The sequence below is a fragment of the Acomys russatus genome, chromosome 21 (genome assembly GCF_903995435.1).
Source record: "Acomys russatus chromosome 21, mAcoRus1.1, whole genome shotgun sequence".
NCBI classification, from domain to species: domain Eukaryota; kingdom Metazoa; phylum Chordata; class Mammalia; order Rodentia; family Muridae; genus Acomys; species Acomys russatus.
In genome coordinates, this window is record NC_067157.1 from 57,216,947 (window position 1) to 57,235,912 (window position 18,966).

The 18,966-nt window shown below is 52.2% G+C and overlaps 1 protein-coding gene across 1 annotated transcript in view; it reads left to right on the forward strand.

The window, feature by feature from the left end:
- Positions 1 to 18,966, forward strand: part of Rps6ka2 (ribosomal protein S6 kinase A2) — a 140,744-nt gene that overhangs the window by 87,996 nt on the left and 33,782 nt on the right. Inside the window, exons 9-11 of the mRNA XM_051164213.1 lie at positions 6,109 to 6,179; positions 7,683 to 7,771; positions 18,705 to 18,769. Of these exons, the coding sequence (XP_051020170.1) occupies positions 6,109 to 6,179; positions 7,683 to 7,771; positions 18,705 to 18,769 (225 nt within the window). The remainder of the gene's footprint in view (positions 1 to 6,108; positions 6,180 to 7,682; positions 7,772 to 18,704; positions 18,770 to 18,966) is intronic.

Consider the following 18,966-nt stretch of genomic DNA (forward strand, 5'->3'; position numbering starts at 1 on the left):
GTGTCAGTGTCTTAATTGATTGCTAGTCGGGCCTACAGATAATACACATGGTAAACATTATTAGGCCGTACTAATAATAACAATAATTTTAAAACAACAGGGATGTTTGCACAAGTAAACTTTTGAAAGGTCTGAAATCTCTGCTGCCTCTGGGCTGTAGGTCAGGGGTGGTCCTGTCCCTGCAGCCCCCCGCACTCCTGGAAACTCAGGCTGGTCCTGCTGCATGTCCAGGCTTCCCCATGGTTCCACCCGCTATCGTGGCAAATGGTCTGGCCAGTGGTGCTGCAGAGAGACTGTGGTCTTGTGACGGAGTTTGTGGACTTCTGTGCTATCTGGCAGGGCGACTGATGTGGGTACAAACGAGGGGCCAGCCCGCCTGGCTCCTGGTAGTAAGTCTTCCCAGGGAGCTTTCCCAGATAGGCCTGAGCAAGAACTCCCTCTGGGTACCTCTCCTGACTTCACACTATCCCGTCTCCCCCGCCTCCCTCTCTGCAGCATTGACACAATGCCTCTCTCTTCTGTCACTGAGTATTGTAAACCTTCCTCCAGCTCAGATGCCATGTCACCTCCCCAGCCTCCCTGGTGTCCAAATCTGCTTCACAGGGACAACATGAACACAAGGACAGGGCCCCTCCACACATGGCCCTCAATCGTTGTTACCTGGCCCTGGGGCTCCCTGTGTCCGGGCTTTGCAAAGCTGAGGCAAGCAGCTAGGTCTTGCCCACAAAGGTGTGCTGAGTGCAGTGGCTGCCACACGTACCTACCAGGAAGGTGTTCAGGTTCTCATACGTAGGGGACGGTCCTCCTCAACAGCTCCGTTGTCTTCCTCAGCAGCTCCATTGTTGGATGATTCTTGACTGGATAAAATAGTGTCTAGCGCAGCGATCAGGCACACTTTGGCATGTCTGTGGGGCTTTTCTATAGGCCCTGAGGGAGGATAGCTGGACCTGAGTGTGGGCGGAAGCATCTGTGGGCTGGGGTCTAGGACTGAATAAAATGGAAGAACATTCACCAGCAATCATCAGTCGGTGTTTCCTGATCTGACCAGATGTGAACAGGCCCTACCACCACCACCTCTTCCCTGATGGGACCGCTGCAACCTTCTCAGTGTGAAAGACAAGACAGACCCTCTCTCCCTGTACGGGTCAGCAACTTTCCCTGTTGCTCTGACAAGAGCAGCTAAGGAAGCAAGGGTTTGCCGTGGCTCTCAATGTGAGGTGAAGTCTGCCCTGCGCAGGGAGGCTTGGCAGCCAGAATGGCTCTGACTGTGGTGGCAGGAGCCTTGGCAGTACAGCCAGGAAATAAAGAGGGGTGAACGCTGGTGTTCAGCTGGCTTTCTCAGTCCAGGACCTGACCACAAGACGGTGCCACCCACGCCCAAGTGGGCCTTCCTTCCTCAGACTCTCCGGAAACACCATTGTAGACACACTCGGGAATATGTCTCCTAGGTAGGTTTAAATCCACCGAAGTTGGTAGCAGAGAGTAACCAGGCTCCTCAAATTCTTTCTGCTGGGGGTTTCATCATGGCTCGGGGAGAAGAGTCAGCCTGAAGGGCCTTCCATCTTAGTCAGAAGGACCGTGCATCCCCTGCCTTGGGACAATCGGAGAAGTGCTGGTAGCACCGTTACTCACAAAGCACAAAGTGAACACCACGTCATGTGCCACAGTAAAAGGCCACACACCACTTGAGGGTTCCTGAGACACCCTCATGTTTTATCTGAACCCCCGATCTCCAAATGCAGCAGGACAGCGATGAAAGTCAAGGCTGAAAAGCACGCACGGCGGTTCCTCATACCCACCTCCCCTCTGTCTTGCCCAGGCAGTCGTCTGTGTTCACGCGATGACCAGCTTCGCTTAGGAGGCTTGACTGTGGCAGCCAAGGTTCCCGGGTGGCATCAGAGTTACTCCCCAGCTCTCCAATGAAGTTGGACATGGGCCTTGGGCAACATTGCTGAACCCTGCTACCTGCTGAAGGAACGTCTGGGGGCGACTGTCTTTACAAGGTGCTTTATTAAGGAACCCTGAGCCCCTCAGTTGAAATGAGGAGCTAGAAAACCTAAGCAGGCCGGCCTCTAAGATGGCCTGGGGAGGTGTGCGTGCTGGTCATAAACCCATAGACCAGGGCCTGGCTTCCAAGTGATGCAAGAGCCGAGGACCATGTCTGAGTGCCGAGCCGTCTATTGACTACAGTGGTTAGGTCAGTTTAGAAGCACCTTGAGGGGTCACCATCTACAACCGTGGTCCTCAACCTTGCTGACGCCGCGTCCCTTTAATACAGTTCCTCATGTTGTGGTGACTCCAACCATAAGATTATTTCGTTGCTACCTCATAACTGTAATTCTGCTACTGTTATGAATAGTAATGTACATACCTGATAAGCGACCCCGTGAAAGGGTCGTCTCACCAAGAGGTTGCTGATCTAGAACACACTGTGCGTTGCTCAGAAATGCTGAAGGAGGAAGACCCAGAGCCAGCTAAGACCCACTCAAAAGCCCTGCTAAACTCAGCTCCAAGCCCTGCTACATGCAGACCTTAGTCAGGAGCCAGTCTGTCAAGGGTCCCGCCGTCTCCCAGCTTTCTATTGTAACCTGGGTTTTTGCTGTGGACACTGACTCTGTGCCTCAGTATAGGCTTTGTCACCTGCATGGCCTGTGGACCATCAGAAAACAGACCCACCTGTCTCCAGCCTGTGCCGTGGCCAGGGCCTGCCAGGTCAGTGACTAGGCCCTGGGAGCCCAGGCCTCTCCCCACATAGAAGTCCTTGTGGCCGTAAACCCTGAGCTGGTTCTGCTGTTACTTCAGGTTCCTGTGGCATAGGGGAATTTTGTCTTTGTCAGTTTTCAGATCAAATTTGGCTTCCCCCCTGCCTTGGTTTTTCGAGACAGGGTTTCTCTGTGTAGCCTTGGCTGTCCTAGACTCGCTTTGTAGACCAGGCTGGCCTCGAACTCACAGCGATCTGCCTGCCTCTGCCTCCTGAGTGCTGGAATTAAAGGCATGCGCCACCATACCCAGCTAAACTTGGCTTTTTAAAAAGAATTTGTAGACTCCTGTAAAGATTTCTCTTCTGAAGAATCTTCTCACGCTGCTACGAGGAGCTCACACCTCATCTCAAGCTGACCGTGCCCTTGGGTTCCTTAGCTCCCCCTTGAGGCAGGACTTCACCTAAGCCCGCCTCTGACTAGATGCAGGTGCCACCGATGCCCAAAGCTATGGCAATCAAAACTCCTAACTTTGGAGCTGCTCCCTGGGCTGTGAGGACTGCTGCTGGGAAGCATGGCTCCTCATCCTGGGAGCATCACAGCTGCCCAGGAGAAGCAGGTCAGTGTCGCACAGAGCCGCCCAGAGTGTCGCCCAAGCATCTGTGTTTCCCGTGGGGGCCAAAGCAAACATTTGCTGCTGTAACTTTGCTCGGAAAACCATGTTGACGTCTAACACCGGAGCACACGTGTCATCACGGGGAAGCCATCCACCAGGCTCCAAATTGAGACACAGAAGTCAGCCGTTTCCTGAGCATCACCCAGAGCCAGAGAGGCTGAAAGAGCAGATGGTGTCATCGTCACCTCACGTCATGAAGAGGCACTTCGTGAGCGTTGTGTTGGTCTCTGCTGTGCAGGCCGAACTACAAAGAAATGAACCACACGGAGGGGGAGAGGAAAGGGGAGAGATGAACATGGATTCTGGTTGTCACAGCCACCGTCGTGAGCCAGGAAGAAGTCACTAAAGAAATGCCACCACGCATTGTCCTGCGGCACCATGACACCCAGATGTGGACTTGCGGCCAGCGTTCTCATCCTACACAGTCAAGCTAGCTCTTGGAAGTGGGATTTCATGAGCGCTATGAATAGACTCCCAGGAAGAACTACACAGCCAGAGTTCCCCTCCTGGCCGCCTGTTTTGGCATGGTAATTTCTAGAATCAGCTTATGAATGTTCCTCCTATTTATCAGCCGCTCAGCTCCTAGCCGTTTTCATTACACTTGTCTATTTTTAACTCTCATCTGGACCCTGGTGCCCTTGCTGATTTGGTCAGCACACAGGCAGGCAGCAAGTTCAGTGTGACAGGGAGGACCTCAGATACCTCAACTGCCAAGGCCTTGTACAGCTTTAGAAAGATGGTTTACAGAGAGAAAACGGATAATGCTAATAAACTACAGCCACCTCGCCCCATTCCATGTTCCATCCGCTGACACCTCCTCCTAGCAAGCCTCCCTCCCACTCTCGTGACATATTTATGTAGGAGGTGAAATGACTAAAATTCATTATGTAAATGTATGAAACCGTCAAACAGTAATAAAATGATTAGAAACCTGTAACACCCCTGTTTCTCTAAGTTTGTAACTCCACTCTGAGAGCCCATTGGTGGTGGTGGGTCCTCACAGTCAACATGACAGGTCTGGAGTCACCTAGGAGATGCACTTCTGGGGGTGTTGGTGAGGACGTTGTAGAGAGGCTTGCCTGAGGAGGAACACACAGTACCATCCATGGACAGGGAAAGAGGAGAGCCAACTAAGCACCGTCACTTGTTCTGCCTGCTTCCTGGTAGTGGGCACAGTGTGAGCAGCGTCTCCCCGCTCCTGCCTCCTGCCTTCCCAGCCAACATGGCTGCCTGGGAACTTGCTCCTTGAGTGCTTTTGTCAGGTGGTTTTTCACAGCAATGAGAGGTTAGTGCATTGTCACGTTTCTGAAGTTTAGGAAACTTCTAAGTACCTTTCAGTCTAACACAGTGGTCCTCACCCTTCCTAACACTGTGGCCCTTTCATACAGTTCCTTGTGTTATGGTGACCCCAACCATAAAAATAACTGTAATATTGCTACTTTTATGAATCATAATGTAAATATCTAATATGATATATAACCCTTGTGAGAGGGTCATATCACCACCAGGGGTCAGGACCCACAGCTTGAGAACCACCGGCCTAATGTTTACTTTTAGTAGGATCCTAGCTGGCAAAACCTTAGGCATCCAACAGTTGATACTTTGTTGTGTATTGACTTGTCCCAGTATACCATGATGTCGCAGGTATTTTATAGCAAGCATGGAAAGTTTATATTGTAGGAGGTCAGTGCAGTGTGCGTTTTTGAATGATGGGACTGAGGCGATTGTTTTGGTCTTTGTACTTGTGTTTCTCAGGATTTTCTCAATGGTAGTGGTGGAGGTGGTGGAAGTGGTGGTGATGGTGGTGGAGGTGGTGGTAGTGGTGGAGGTGGTGGTGGTGGTGGTGATGGTGGTGGAGGTGGTGGTGATGGTGGAGGTGGTGGTGATGGTGGTGGTGATGGTGGCGGTGATGGTGGTGGAGGTGGTGGTGGTGATGATTGTTAGGATTCTTCTTTGGTCTGCCTACCTGTGATGTCACTGCTTACCTGCCATGGGGGTGTGCCTCTCTCACTCAGTACCTCTCTAGCTCTCTCTACTTCTCTACCTCCCTCTCTTCTCTCTCTTTCTGGGGTACCCCTTCCCCTTTTCCTTCTCTTCCCCATGCTCATCTAATAAACTCTGTATAGCGTAGTATGTACCTGGTACCTTGTATTCTATCATTGCTTTAATTTTTATATAAAACAATGATGGTGGTGGTGGTGGTGGCGGCGGCGGCGGCTGTGGCAGTGGTGTGAGATCCCAGGCCACAGCCTCTGGAGCCCACAGAATCAGCACTGTTTGTGAGGATAAGCCACCTGTGATCAACAAGGGCTGCCCTTGGGCCTCGCCTTATCTCAGCTCCCTTCCTGGCCGGTGCTATTTTAGTGTGTGGCAGTCTGTGTGAGACATTGCTGGTGCCATGTTGTTTCCGTCAGACATTGTTAATGAGCTGTAACCCAGACCGCTGCCATCATAGACAAAGCTACAGAGCATGCAGGGTCGGTATGAGCGCCTCCTGTTCTCTCTCCGCCCCTGACTTCCCCTTACCCTCTCACTCTCCTCCTGCTACAGCTCTCCGCAGGGAAAGGCGGTCCCTAAGCCACGTGCGGTGCACCGCACATTGCGTTTGTCCTTCACACTAGAAGGGGAACCTGACGGCCGAGGTCTCCAGTGCCTACCATCCGACTGCTATCACACTGACGGACGGGGGTTGGAGATGAAGGAGCAAACTCATGTGCTCTCTTTTCTCTGCAGTTCGAGATGCTCACAGGGTCCCTGCCATTCCAGGGGAAGGACAGGAAGGAAACAATGTCCCTCATCCTCAAGTGAGTGTGGGTACCTACTCCAAAGCACAGAGCTCACCCAGGAGCAGAGGAGGTGGGCAGCTGGGCTTTAGTGCGAGCACTGGCTTTGGGGGGAAGAGCCGTCTGCTCCGTGTCACAGTTATCATGGCTGCAGTCATGCCAGCTGTGTGGGACCCTTGGTGCCCTGGAAGGCCTGCTAGGGAACTCTGATGAACTCTCAGGCTCAGACAGAGATAAGCTCATTCAGTTATCCAGTGCTGGCTCCCAAATGCGGTGAAAATGTGAGGCACCCTCAGGGAGGGCACAGGGGCAGCGCTTCCGCTCTTCCTGCGGCCCCTGCTCATGGCCACCCATGCCCCAGCCAGCTGAAGTCAGCACAGTTTGGCTTGAAACTGTTTCTGCTTCATTCTCCTGCAGACTCACTTACCTAAAGAACAAGAGTGCTTTCAAGATCCCTTCCTGGCACCGTGCCATAAAGCCCTAGATGAGCTGGGTATGAGCATCAGAGAAGTGCAAGAAGTAGGGAGATGGGAACCCCAAATCAGGCTCAATGGGAGAAGTCATAACTCTGTGACCACCAGTACTGACATAAAGGGACATTACTAAATTTGGGAGGCATCAAGAACTGCACGCCAAGCCTTTGTCAGTTCCTCCCTTACACGTGGGGTAAAATATGTGTGAAGAAAACTCTAATGCAAGGACACACATCACAAAGGTTTGCATTGTTCAGAATTCCCTTAGAGCTCTTCCAGAGCAGCCAGGGATGCCCTGTGCACCCGGCCAGTGGTGCCCATAGCGCCACCCTGTGTTCTTGAGAGAACACCTCTGTCCCCTGGGTCTTGATGGGAACTTGGTTTGCTTTTTACTGAAGCTGGAGCTGTCCCTCCAGCAACCGCACGTGGCTGTCCTAGCTGACGGGTCAGCCCATCCTCAGTGCCTGGTCCTCAGGAAGGTCTGAGGACACCAGGGTCCAACATCCCTGCTGGGCCTTTGGGATCCTCCTTTTCCTGACATCGTCCATAGTTCTACAGCTTGACCCAAGGAAGAAGAGGGAGCCACTGTTCCCAGGGTACCAGGAAGGGACTTAACAACCTTCCCCCACTAATAACATCTCTTGCTTTAAAAAACAAAAAACAAAAAACCTTAGTGTTAAAAAATTTTTTTGGCTTGAAAAATTATTTCCATTGAAAATGCTGTTGATGTTCAGGGAGCCAGTGTTGCTGTTTTGAGTATACAGTGTGTTTTCAGTGGGTTATTTAGTGGCAGTTGTGAAAATTTCTCATTTTAAGTTTGGTAATGGTCAACACCTACCTGCACGCCAGGAGCTGAAGCTCTTTGGTCCTTCACATAGTTTTAAGGCATAACGGGTGCTGGCACTGTTGCTCTGGGTGCCGGGGGCCTGTCCATTTGGGGGCCTGTCTACCTGGGGGTCTGTCCACTTGCACACACAATGGCCTCGTAGAGCTAGAGGATGCATGGACCTTTACCCTCCACATCCTAACCTCATCCTATTCTGACTTCCAGAGCCAAGCTGGGAATGCCGCAGTTCCTCAGCGTGGAGGCGCAGAGCCTGCTGAGGGCCCTGTTCAAACGGAACCCCTGCAACCGGTTAGGTAAGGCTCCCCTTGACATCCCCCTCTTGCAGGAATGCATTGACTGCCCCCTCTTAAGAATGTGAGGGGTCACTATTCTCCTTCCCCATGGGAACATGAACGACTACCTCCTCGTACCCTAACTCACACTGAACTGTGTGCTTTGCCTTGCTGGGGTCACAGGAAGCAGAGGGTCCCCGAAGCTGGGGAACACCCATGTGTGGTCGATCCTCCACACACACATACGCTCTTATCAGGATTGCTGAGAGGCACACGATTCTCAGGGTATCGTAATTTGATCTTTAAAAAATTCTCTACACAAAACCACTACAGACAGAATGGTTGAAAGGTCACTTCTAATTTGTAACCTCTTAAGTTAAAAATACCAACATGTACAAAGCCCTGTTTACTTTGGCATTAAACCCTCCCCTAACCATACAGAGTTTACTATTTGGCCTGGGAAGCCTTGGGGATGGACTGAGACAAGGGGGCAGGGTAAGGGTCTGTGGCAGTGTGAGCGCAGCGTGCTTCTGGACTGCTTGTTCCACAGATCAGCAGAAGGCACACAGGCCATTGGCTGCAGCCTCACAGACTGGACCACGTCATTAGGACGTGAAGCAGGAAATATTTCATCCTCGAAGAAGTAATTAGATTTTCCTTTCTGCCTGGCTCAGCACCAAAGGAAGCTCGGCCTCAATTAATTGCTCTCATGTATCCACTTCAGCTCAGGGAACTTGTGTAGTAACTTGCAATCTTTCAGTGATTAAGAAAATAAAGTTACTATTAAAAGCACTGCCCCACTTCCTAGGGTGAGGGGCTTTGTATACAGCAAGTAAGGCATAAGGAGTGCAAACCACTGCTGTGCTACTTCAACAATTAGGTTCACCTTCATCTTCTAAGCCAGGTCTCACGTCATGCACAGCTCTTCCCTCCTGAAGTTGCCTTAGATGACAGTTCCAGCTAAGGTAGGATAGGACAAGGAAAAAAACAAAACTCCACTTCATGAGCTTGTCAGAGACTCATCAACTGTGGTCGCCTCGGACCGCCTCCTGGCACCACGTTCGTCCTCCCCCATGACCTTCAGTCCCAGACTCAGGCAAGGTCACTGGGGAAGCAAGAATGGCTGGAGATGCTGAGAGTGTAAAGTACAAGGGACACTGGCAGTGTCCTTGTCCTATGTGGAGCCTGTAATCACCTCCAGGACCAAGCTAGGGGAGCATGGTGCAGCTGCCGTGCCACCGCGTGTCCACTGGGCTGTCCCCGTGGGTCAAAGAGCTGGCACTCTTCACCAGCTGGCCAGAGCGGCTTCCCTGGCAGAAGCTCACCAAGATGGCCAACAGGAAAGTGAAAGTCCCAAGATGCCAGTGGTGAGATGAGACAGCAGGACCCACGATGGGACTGCTCAGGGCCACAGTAGGCTTGTTGGTGTAGATGTGCTGGCCTCGGCGTTGGGAGGAAACCCTGAGCCAGATTGTCCGTGTGTCTTTGGTCACTTAAGCAAATCTCAGCTAAGACCTGAGACCTCAACCAAGAATCACTGGTTTCTCTTGGGCCTGGGCGGGTTATGAGCATCCTCATGGAGTAAAGCCAGGCTCACGTGTATGTGGCCTGAGGCCCCAACAAAGCTCTGAATGGCCGGGCTTGCCTCACTTTCTTCCTCAGTTCCTGATAGGGAATGCACAGTTAGGGCCGATGGCCCATGGTGAAGCATGGACAGTGGGGCTCTCATCTTCAGGCCGGGAGCACTGTGATGTCGGAGGACCCAGGTGACCACTGGTCCCAGCACTGCCCCCTTACTACACTTTCTCCAGGGCAGAGCAGCCCTGAGGTGAGCCTCCCTGGTCGCAGAGCTGGGCCCTTGCTCTCTGAACAGATCATCTTTGAGATGCTGAGGATCCCACCCAGGACATTGCTCATGCTAGGCAAACACTTTACCACCGAACTACACCTCAAGCCCTCTTATTCCATTTGATCACAGGTCTTAACTAAATTACCCAGGCTGCCTTTGAACTCACTCCCCAGCCCGGGTAGGCCTTGAATTTGAGACCCTTGTTCCTTGGTCTCCAGAGGAGCTGGGTCAGAGCGTCCCTAAACACTCCTGCCCCTCAAAGGCACGGCTTCTGAATCCCTTTGCAGGACCCAGAGCGCAGGAGAAGCCGTTGCACGTTGTTCCCACACAGCTCTGAAGCCCAGAACCATGTCTGGAGGCCTGGCCTGCTTCATCCGTCTTCTAAAGGTCTAAATGCCCCAGCCAGTTCTTTCTGGGAAGCCCGAGGCATGTCTGGTGCTCCTTCCTGACTGGCCTCCACTGTCCAGTGTGAGTGCAGCCATGGTGAATGGACCCTGAGGCAGTTAAAGGATGGTGACAGATGTGACAGCTGCTGCTGAATGACCAGGCCGTGCTCCAGCAGTCACCCTCAGAAAATCCGATCAAAGAACTGCCTAATCCACCTATAACTAGGGAGGCATCAGGGAGGACAGTGGTGGTGCAGGCCTTTAATCCCAACACTGAGGAGGCAGAGGTAGGTAGGTCTCTGAGTTCGAAGTCAATCTGGTCTACAGAGCGAGTTCTAGGGCAGCCAGGGCTACACAGAGAAACCCTGCCTTGAGAAACAACAACAACAACAACAACAACAACGAAAACACAAGCACACAAACAGAAACAGAAACAGGGAGTCGTCTGCAATAGTAGCTTTGGTCTGCAAAGAACATATTTCAGGTTGTAGCTTGCCTCTCCCCTGGTGGGCCATGTACTTTGCGGGTGTTTCCTGGCAGCCTGGGCCCTCCTGCTGTTTTAGTGTTCTGTCCTCTGTGACTTTGCTTTTTCATTCTCCTGCTTGGCTGCTTTGTGGCCACAAAGTAGCTACAACCGCTCCAGATTGTACCATCCATACAGAAGGGAGGAGGAGGGGGAAACGGATTGAGCAAGTGCTTGTGTCCTTTTAGTCAGGAAAGCTTTTCTGAGAATCCCCTCGAAGCTTGCCTTTACTTCTTGCGTATAGAACTTGGTCTCTGAGTAGAAGAGAGGCGGGAAAATGGGGGTGTGTTGGTTGGAGTAACATAAAGAGGGCTGAGGAAGCAGGCTTCATTAGCAGCCCCAGGGTCAGCAGAGGGTCCAGCAAGTCAAGCTTGGTGAAGGCAGGTCTGCCATGCGCTCACCTCAGACCTGGGCGGCTGAGCTGTGGAGGCCTGGGAGAGCGCTTGCCGGTGCTGAGTGAATGGGAAAAGGCATCGTGATTCGACACTGAGGAGAAGCTGAGCTGTAGAGGCCAATGGCTGCTGGTGTGGAACCCAGCTGAGCGTCCAACCCAACGTTCTCCGTCATCCTCATCAAGGGGTGCAGCAGAGGAGACCCTGATCACAGTGTCTGAGTCCCACTGGGCTGCACAGTGTCTGCTTCCAGGCTGGGGTACAGGCTGGGGCACCATCCATGCCAGAATGTGCTGCTCCTGGCTGTGCTCAGGGAGGCTCTGCTCACTAAGCGTTTCTCCACCAGGAACTTTCATGCGCTTACCATACTGGTTCAGCGTCTGCCCCTGAGGAGTTCCTCTCTGAGCTCCGCGCAGCGTGGTGTGGCAGTGCCCACCACCTAGCAGCAGCCTTTGCTTGCCATCTCTTCTCCTCAGACATGGGGATGCCTCACCTGTGGTTCTTCCCTGTGGCCGCATGGTTCACTCTTACTTATGGCCCTGGCTCTTAGCAGCTGAAAAGGACCATGCTTGTCCCGTTTTGTCAGCATTGCATTTCAGCTCCAGAGTGTAGGAATCAGTGCTCCTGCCCCTCTCAGCTTCCAGGATGAGAGACCAGCGTTGAGTGAGGGCCCAGGACGCCTCCTCCACTTGTCCCCCTGTCCACTCCAGCACGTGTAAGGGTCTCCCAAAGCATAAGTCAGGGTTCTTCCTTTTAGTTGGGCCACAGATGGTGGAAAGCAAGATCTCTCGCTGCTTGAGCTTCTGTGTCCATCCATAAGTGAGCGCTGGGCCTGACCTGGCTGTGTGGGAAATGAAGTCAGCGGGTCATTTTCTGAGGTCCCTCCTGACTTCTCTCTCCTCTCCAGGGAGGCATGCTGGGTCCTTATCTCAATCGTGGGACCCTTGTGCAACCATGAGGTTTGAGGACCCATTATATCTGGCGTTTTTATAAACACTTCTTAGGACATCAGGGAACTGCAGGAACTCCATGTTGGAAGCCTCAAAGCAGGGGTAGGTCCCACTTGGGAGCCACAGTACTTTGGACACAGCTTTCTCCTGTGCAAAAAATATCATGAGGGCTGACAGCCACTTCCAAGGGGGCTTTGGCATCAAGAGCCAAGTCAGATGTCAGTATCCTGTTGAGAGCCCTAAGTTGGAGCCAAGCATTGGTGTCTGATTAACTGTGAGACAACAGAACACAGTCACGCCCTTGGGGTCTTTGGGGGAGTGCTCTCTGAGGTTGGGCTGTCTCTGAGTTCTTATGGGTCTGCTATACTTGCAAATGAATTCTGTTCAACTTAATTTGCAACAAGATTTCCTTTTTCCTCTTTCCCTGTGTAGAAGCCCCTGAACTTTCACCATGATTGCACTTGCTGAATTGGTTGGAAATCTCAATTTATTTGTTTTCCTTATATTGTACACACTTTTGTTCTGTACAAAAAATGGGCATAAAAGATAGGAATGCTTAGAAAAACAGAAGAAAGATAATTATATAAAATTCTAGCCTTAACAGACTTGTGTTATTTTGAGATTGTACTTATCAGCTCCAAAGGCATCCGGTGAGGACTTCGGTTTGTTAGCAGACTTCCTGTCTCGCGAGGCAGTTGTGATCACAGACTTCTTGCTTCCTGAGAAAGTCTTCATACCTGTTTCTGTTTTGAGTGTGTTGAGATAAGACACAGAGCTCTGGTCCTTTTATACTCACAGATTTGGATGAGGGTAGAGATGTGTTGACCTTGGCAGGGTCTCAGTGAATGGATGGCACCCTGGGATGCTGGTCTGAAGTTATCCCACAGTAAGTCCAGCTGAATAGGGAAAGCCCATGACCTTTATCCAGCCAGCTCCAGCATGGGGACTGCACCCTTCAGACACGACAGGTGTCCTGAGGAAGGCTTCCACCACACACTAGGTACCTGGACTGCAGCTGTGGTCCAGCAGAGAGATGCTATGCCTGCGTGATATGGCCTGATGGATGCTTCAGTTCAAAGGGAAAACAGAGCTGAGTAAACTGCACACAGCAGCCCAGGATGGCCAGTCTGCATGAGATGCAAGGGTAGGAGACAGGTTTCCAAAGACACACACAGATATGCGCATTTCCTAGGTGGCCAGGAGGGGGCACCCCTTCTGCCTCATGCTCCTTAGTAGGCTGGCTCTCTAGGCAGTAAGCACATATTATTTTTATATTTTTAAAAATGTTTTTAAAGCAGGGATCTCTTTTGAAAGGAAATAGTCAGCATTTAGACTCTGAGGCACACTGGCCCACCTCAGCCTTGGTACTGCCTATATGGTGGTGCCCACAGTCCCCTCTGCCCATCCTGAGGGCCACGCTGGCACCCGTAGCAGCCAGGGGAACAGGAGAATGTGTAGCTAATGTGCTCAGTCACACTTGTACCCAGCACGAGGGTCTTCGGGTGAAGACTCAATGACACCAGGAAGGTTCCCCTTGCCCTTGGGTTTGGTGAAATAGCACAGCCCACAAAAATGGGGCTGAGAGAGAGCACAGAACAGTGGAGGAGACACAGGGGCTCAGCAAGGCTTGCCACAGGCTCCCCCAGCCTACATCCCACTCCCAGGACCTCATCTCTTGAACAAGTGTCCTGGGACCCAACGCCATATGAGTGGTCAGCATATCTGTGCCTGGCTCTGGCCTGGAAAGGTAGGCAAGCGTAGTGGTAGCTATTTGGTTATCTCTTGCCTTTGGAAGAAAGGGGCCCTGGCTTTTCTGCATCCTATGGAGGCGAGTGTTGCTCCAGAAAGAGAAGCTGGTGAGAGACAAGTGTATGAGAGAGGCCAGAGGAACTTTGTCCTCCAGGGCTTCACTTTGAGGTTCATTTCCTGAGCCCCAACATGTTACACTGATGGTCCAAGCCAGCATTCTGGCTTTCCTGACTCTTCCTTGCTATACTTGGGCAGATGATGAGGACAGTAGTGTCATGAAGGACAGGTGTATGTGCAGAGCATGATCTAGGAGGGTCTCATTCGAGCCCCTCATTCATATGCTGGGCTTGGGGATCTTCCCAGATCTGGCAGATGGTCCTCATTATCAGGACTTGTGGGGTGACATACAAAAAACACAGCTTGGGGTGCACATAGATGCCTTGCTGCCAGGGTGCAGGGGGCAGGGGCAGATCCTCAGCTATGACCCGTGCCTGGTCTCTGCTTAACTGTGCAACTTCCAGCCCATAGCTCAACCTCTCTGCCTGCTTGCCTGCTTATCTGTGAACTGAGAACAACCGTGTGTTCTTCAGAGTTGTCAGGTGCTTCACAGGGACAGAACAGTGCCCGGCACGTAGGAAACACTGCCCTGTATCACGTAGATTGAGTGTGGCCGTACAGGGCCTATGGAGGGGTACCACGGTGTACAGGATGTCTCAGAGAAGCCAACTCTCTGTGTTGCCCTTCATCCTGAGCTGTCCCAGGCCTGAATCATCTCTACCTCACAGCCTTTTCCCTGGCTGACTGACTCGCTCTGTGCTACATGGAAGCCTCCACCTGCCGTTTATAGCCATACTAACTGTTGAATATGCTGAGTCCCCTCAGTGGTGCTGGGCATGACAAGGCCCTGAGGGCCAGAGGACACAGCAGCCTTGTGGGGACAGTTCCACATGCCTGCATGGGCTGAGGGAGTCAGGACCCATCTTTGGCAGATGCCATGGAAATTACTGTCCGGGCTGCCTTCCAGGAACCCTCGCCTGTGCCACAAAGGATTCAGCTCAGACCTAGCAGCTCAGAGAGGTTAAAAGTCAAGAAAGCATGGCAGGGGCTCAGGCCAGCCCTGTTACCCCGATGATGGAGAAGAGGGCATGGGACTCACCCTGCAGAATTCTATGTGGACTTTCCAGACTCGGAACCCTCTGGAGAAAGATAGCAGACTCAGGCTCTTAGCTGTGGCTGCTTGGTCTGCTGGGCATGTTTGCCATTCCTCAGGTGTAAGTCTCTGTCCTGGTGGGAGCTTGGGCAGTGTCCACCTCTCCACAGAGCCCTGGCTGCATCTTGCCACCCTGACCCAGCATTTGCAGAGATTGGTTTTCCTCCCAGATGAGTGACAAGGAACATCAACCCTATTAATCTGCTCCCTGGTCTTTCCAAAGCGAGCAGAGTTCCATTCGCCCTAATGAGCAGCTGCATCCTCTCCCGGAGGGCCCAGAAGTTCTCACCTGGGAGCCTGAGGCGAGGTCAGCAAGGAGTTAGAGGTGGGATGAACACCAACAACTTGGCAAGTGAGTGGTCCTCATCACACTGAACAGCAAGAATAGTCTAGAACAGCTGCTGAGCCCTGCTCAGGTTCACACAGGGCTTCTGTGTCTCCATTCTGTTTCCTGTCCAGAGGTGATCTAGACAGATGGCAGACACTGTCATCCCAGGTTCCACAAGCAGTGCTACCAACTTGTGTCCTCGGGTGTCATGCACCAACCTTTGATGGCTTCTTCAAACTACACAAATAACCCGAGCGTTTATGTGAAGGTAGTCAGCTGAGAAGCAGCACCAGGGATCTCTCAAGAACTCAAGGAGACTAGGGCTATCTAATGATAGGATAAGCACACATGCATGCATACACACGCACACGCACACGCACGCACACACATACACACGCTGCCCAGCAGTTCTGCACAATACACACTGATCAGGCAAAGGCTGTTAACATCAAATGGGTGAGATTTCAATGGACGGAAATGATGAGCAAATAGCATGTAAGTGACTAAGAAATAAAAGGCAGGGCTCATATGTCTGTCAGTCCTGGACGGCTCTCCAGGTGGTTCCATAGAGACAGATAGCTGAAGTCACAGGAGGTGAGGAAGGCAAGCCGCCAGCAGAGTGTACTCTGGGTGTTTCCAGGAGAATCTTGGGAGTCCGTGCAGCTCTAAAAAGACAACAAATGTGACCATTGCAGAGGAGCTAGGAATTGCCATTTTCAAAAGAAAACCAGTGAGAATCTTTTCATCAGACAAAACTTCTTGGGAAGAGTTGGCTGGACTTGTAAGTCCCTGGTGCAATGGACGCAGTGGAGGAGGGTATTCACATGTGAAGAAGACCTGGCTAAACATGGGAGACAGAGAGAGTCCGTTCCCAGGATAGTATGGGTCTCAACTCTGTGCTTCATGCCTTTAACCAAGTATAAAAAGGTGGGCCCAGAGACCCATGCTTCAAGATGTCACCATGTCAAAAACAGGCACATGGTCCTCCATTCTGCCTGCCAGTCTAAAGAGAGACACGTGGTCCTCTATTCTGCCTGCTGGTCTCACTCCGAGGTCATGTCAGTGCCCGTGACAGGAGATGATTTGCAGGCATCCTCCCGGAACGGGGAGGCTTGAGTAGTGTTTGGCCAAGATCCTGTAACATCGCATCTCTGACTCTCATGTCAGCACAGACACATTCCCAGTCTCCCCGCCCGGAACTCTGCCTGCTATTCGTCAAATGTGTTCAGTCTAGGTAAAGGGGAAGCCAAATCCACCACTCTCTTAAAAGGTTTCAGGAGAGGAGAAGACTAGCATGAGGGAGAATGACTGAGTTTGTTCTCTAAAGGTCACTGCAGCTTTAAAGACCTGGATGCAGAAACCTTCCAGAATCTTCCAGCAATGTGTATAGTTTTTGAGCAATAGTCAAAATATCAACTCTTTCAGCAGAGACTGCAAAACTGAATCTCGGTGCCGGATTCTAATTGCAGAGGAGACTGAGGTGGGGGGAGAGTGGCAGAGCGGATTCACACACACCAACACCAGCTTCCCCACGCGTGTGCCTGGTTGTTCTTACGGTGTGTAGGAGGTCCTTCTAGCAGAGGCAAGGCAGGCCTCCTAGACCGGTGTGCATGCTGAGGCCTGGGATGGTGGGTGATATTCATCACCAGGCCTCTTGAGTCTGGAGTTCTGGGCCTCGTCAAAGGAGTGAGGGACAGTGGCCCAGGAGGGCAGCTTTGGAAGTCAGGCCACCAGTTCTCGAGGTTACTTCAACAGCAGAGAACCCCTCAAGGGAAGGACACCGGGTGCTAGGAACTCAAAGCACTGGTGCTGTGGTTTGGGCTACAGCAAGGGACACAGATCCTCTAAAGCAGGAGCCTCCACCTGGGGGTCTGAAGTAAAAATCTGGGTCAGATCTGGGCACATGGGTGGAGACCTCAGAAAGGGTGTCACAACTCCTTTCTATGGTTCCAGATGTGGCCTGGAGCAGGTGACACGACCTACATTAGCCTGAGTTGCTCATCTGGAAGTGACCGCTTTGTAGGGGACACAGGAGGGATGTGTGCTGCATGTCCCCAAAGGAACCCCTGATACTGCCTCATGTGGACATGGGACCCCTGAGCCTGAGCCCTTCCCCTGGCTCCTTTACTTGTGTGTTTTCCTATCAAACTATGGCAGCAACCAAACAACTCAGACTGATACATAGAACCTGGTGTGACCAGCCCACTGGGATCTTTCCAAGCACCATGCGAGGTGGGAGGTGGTCTGTCCCCCTGCTGTGAGCAGAGCAGAGAACCAGGGGGTCTGAGCATGAGCCAGGGACTCCAGCCAGGACAGGTCACCACAGCATCTCCAGGTGGCCTTGTGCTGCCCTTCACAGTGTCCTTTTCGGAGCTGACTCACAAAGGAGCCCCCTCTAGGGTTCCAGGAGCTTCCTGAACTGAGTTGGGGCAGACTCAAGAGGACCGTCTGATTTTGACCAGAGCCATCAAGCCTTGGATTCAGGAGGAGGTCAGGGTGCAACATGGATGGGGTGGGGGTGGGGAAGGCACTCATTTCCTCCTCTCGGTCAAGCACCGACAAGACTTCTGTGATTCCATTCCTAGCTGGCTAAGACCGGCTCTGTCTCTGACTCATGGCAGCAGCGCCTGGGTTCCTTGCCTGCCTTACAGTCCTGGGGAAAGCACAAGCTCCTGGGGCATGGCTTTTAAGTGATAGTCCTTACTCAGAAGCGTCACAGTTAAAGAATGGCTGAACAGAAGGCACAGCGAGTCCCCTCACCACCCCACCCCCTACCCCCAGCACTCAGGTTCACATTAGGTGGCTGTGGGGGGACATTGCCACTTGAACACACTCACACTGCTCCCCCGGAACTCCTCATTCACCCTAGGCTGGCTCTGGCGCTGATTAACACAGAGTGATCTCACATCAACAGACACCCCCTGTCCCCTGCCAATCCCTGCAGCACACAGCTTAGGATTTGATATAATGAAAGTAAGAGGGGGTGTTAGGTAGATGCGATGGTTGGACAGATCAGAGACCCACAAACTATCTCCAGCTGACATCTGACCATTATGCAAGGGTTGGGTGTGGTAGAGGGGACCCCAGGCCAGGTACCATGCCCCACTACTTGGTCCTATCCAATCTCCTTTTCCTTTTTTGAGAAGTTTCTTTCTCCTGGTAAATGGTACAGCAGCCTGGTCAGGTGCTCTACACGGCACCCTCTGGCCCTGCTGTGCTTTCTCAAGTCCTGGGAACCTGGCCTGATGCTGTGTTCTGCATGCTGTAAAGATGGTCTGCGACTGGGACAGCCACCTGCTCCTCTCTGGCACCTGGACCTTGACACCCTTTCCTTCAGCACTCCTGCTTCACAGTGCATCCCTACCACAAGCCCTGGAGTCGATTGAAGGCTTCTTGGGCTCTGAGGCTATAAGCAAGTGCGAGATTTCTTCTCTGAAAAAGACCAAGCCAGAATTTGCCCTGCAGCGTGCCCTCTCATCCGTCACACCGCTGTGTTAGTAGCAGTCAGAGGTAACCCATGGCCTTGGGCTTTTGCACTGATGAATATTCTGTACTGTGTTGTGGCAGGTGCTGGCATCGATGGAGTGGAGGAGATCAAACGACATCCTTTCTTTGTCACCATAGACTGGAATGTAAGTTGCATGTGGCGGTCTCCACTATACACACAGGGCAAGGAGAGGGTGAAGGGAGCACTGCAGCTGTTTGTGAGCATGGCCTCTGTCTGCACTAGGAGTCTAAGACAAACCAAGACTCTGCACCTGTGGGTGAGCATGCTCAAGATGGCCAGCTTCCCAGAGAGGTGCAAACTGGTGAGCTCCTGCTGTCAGTC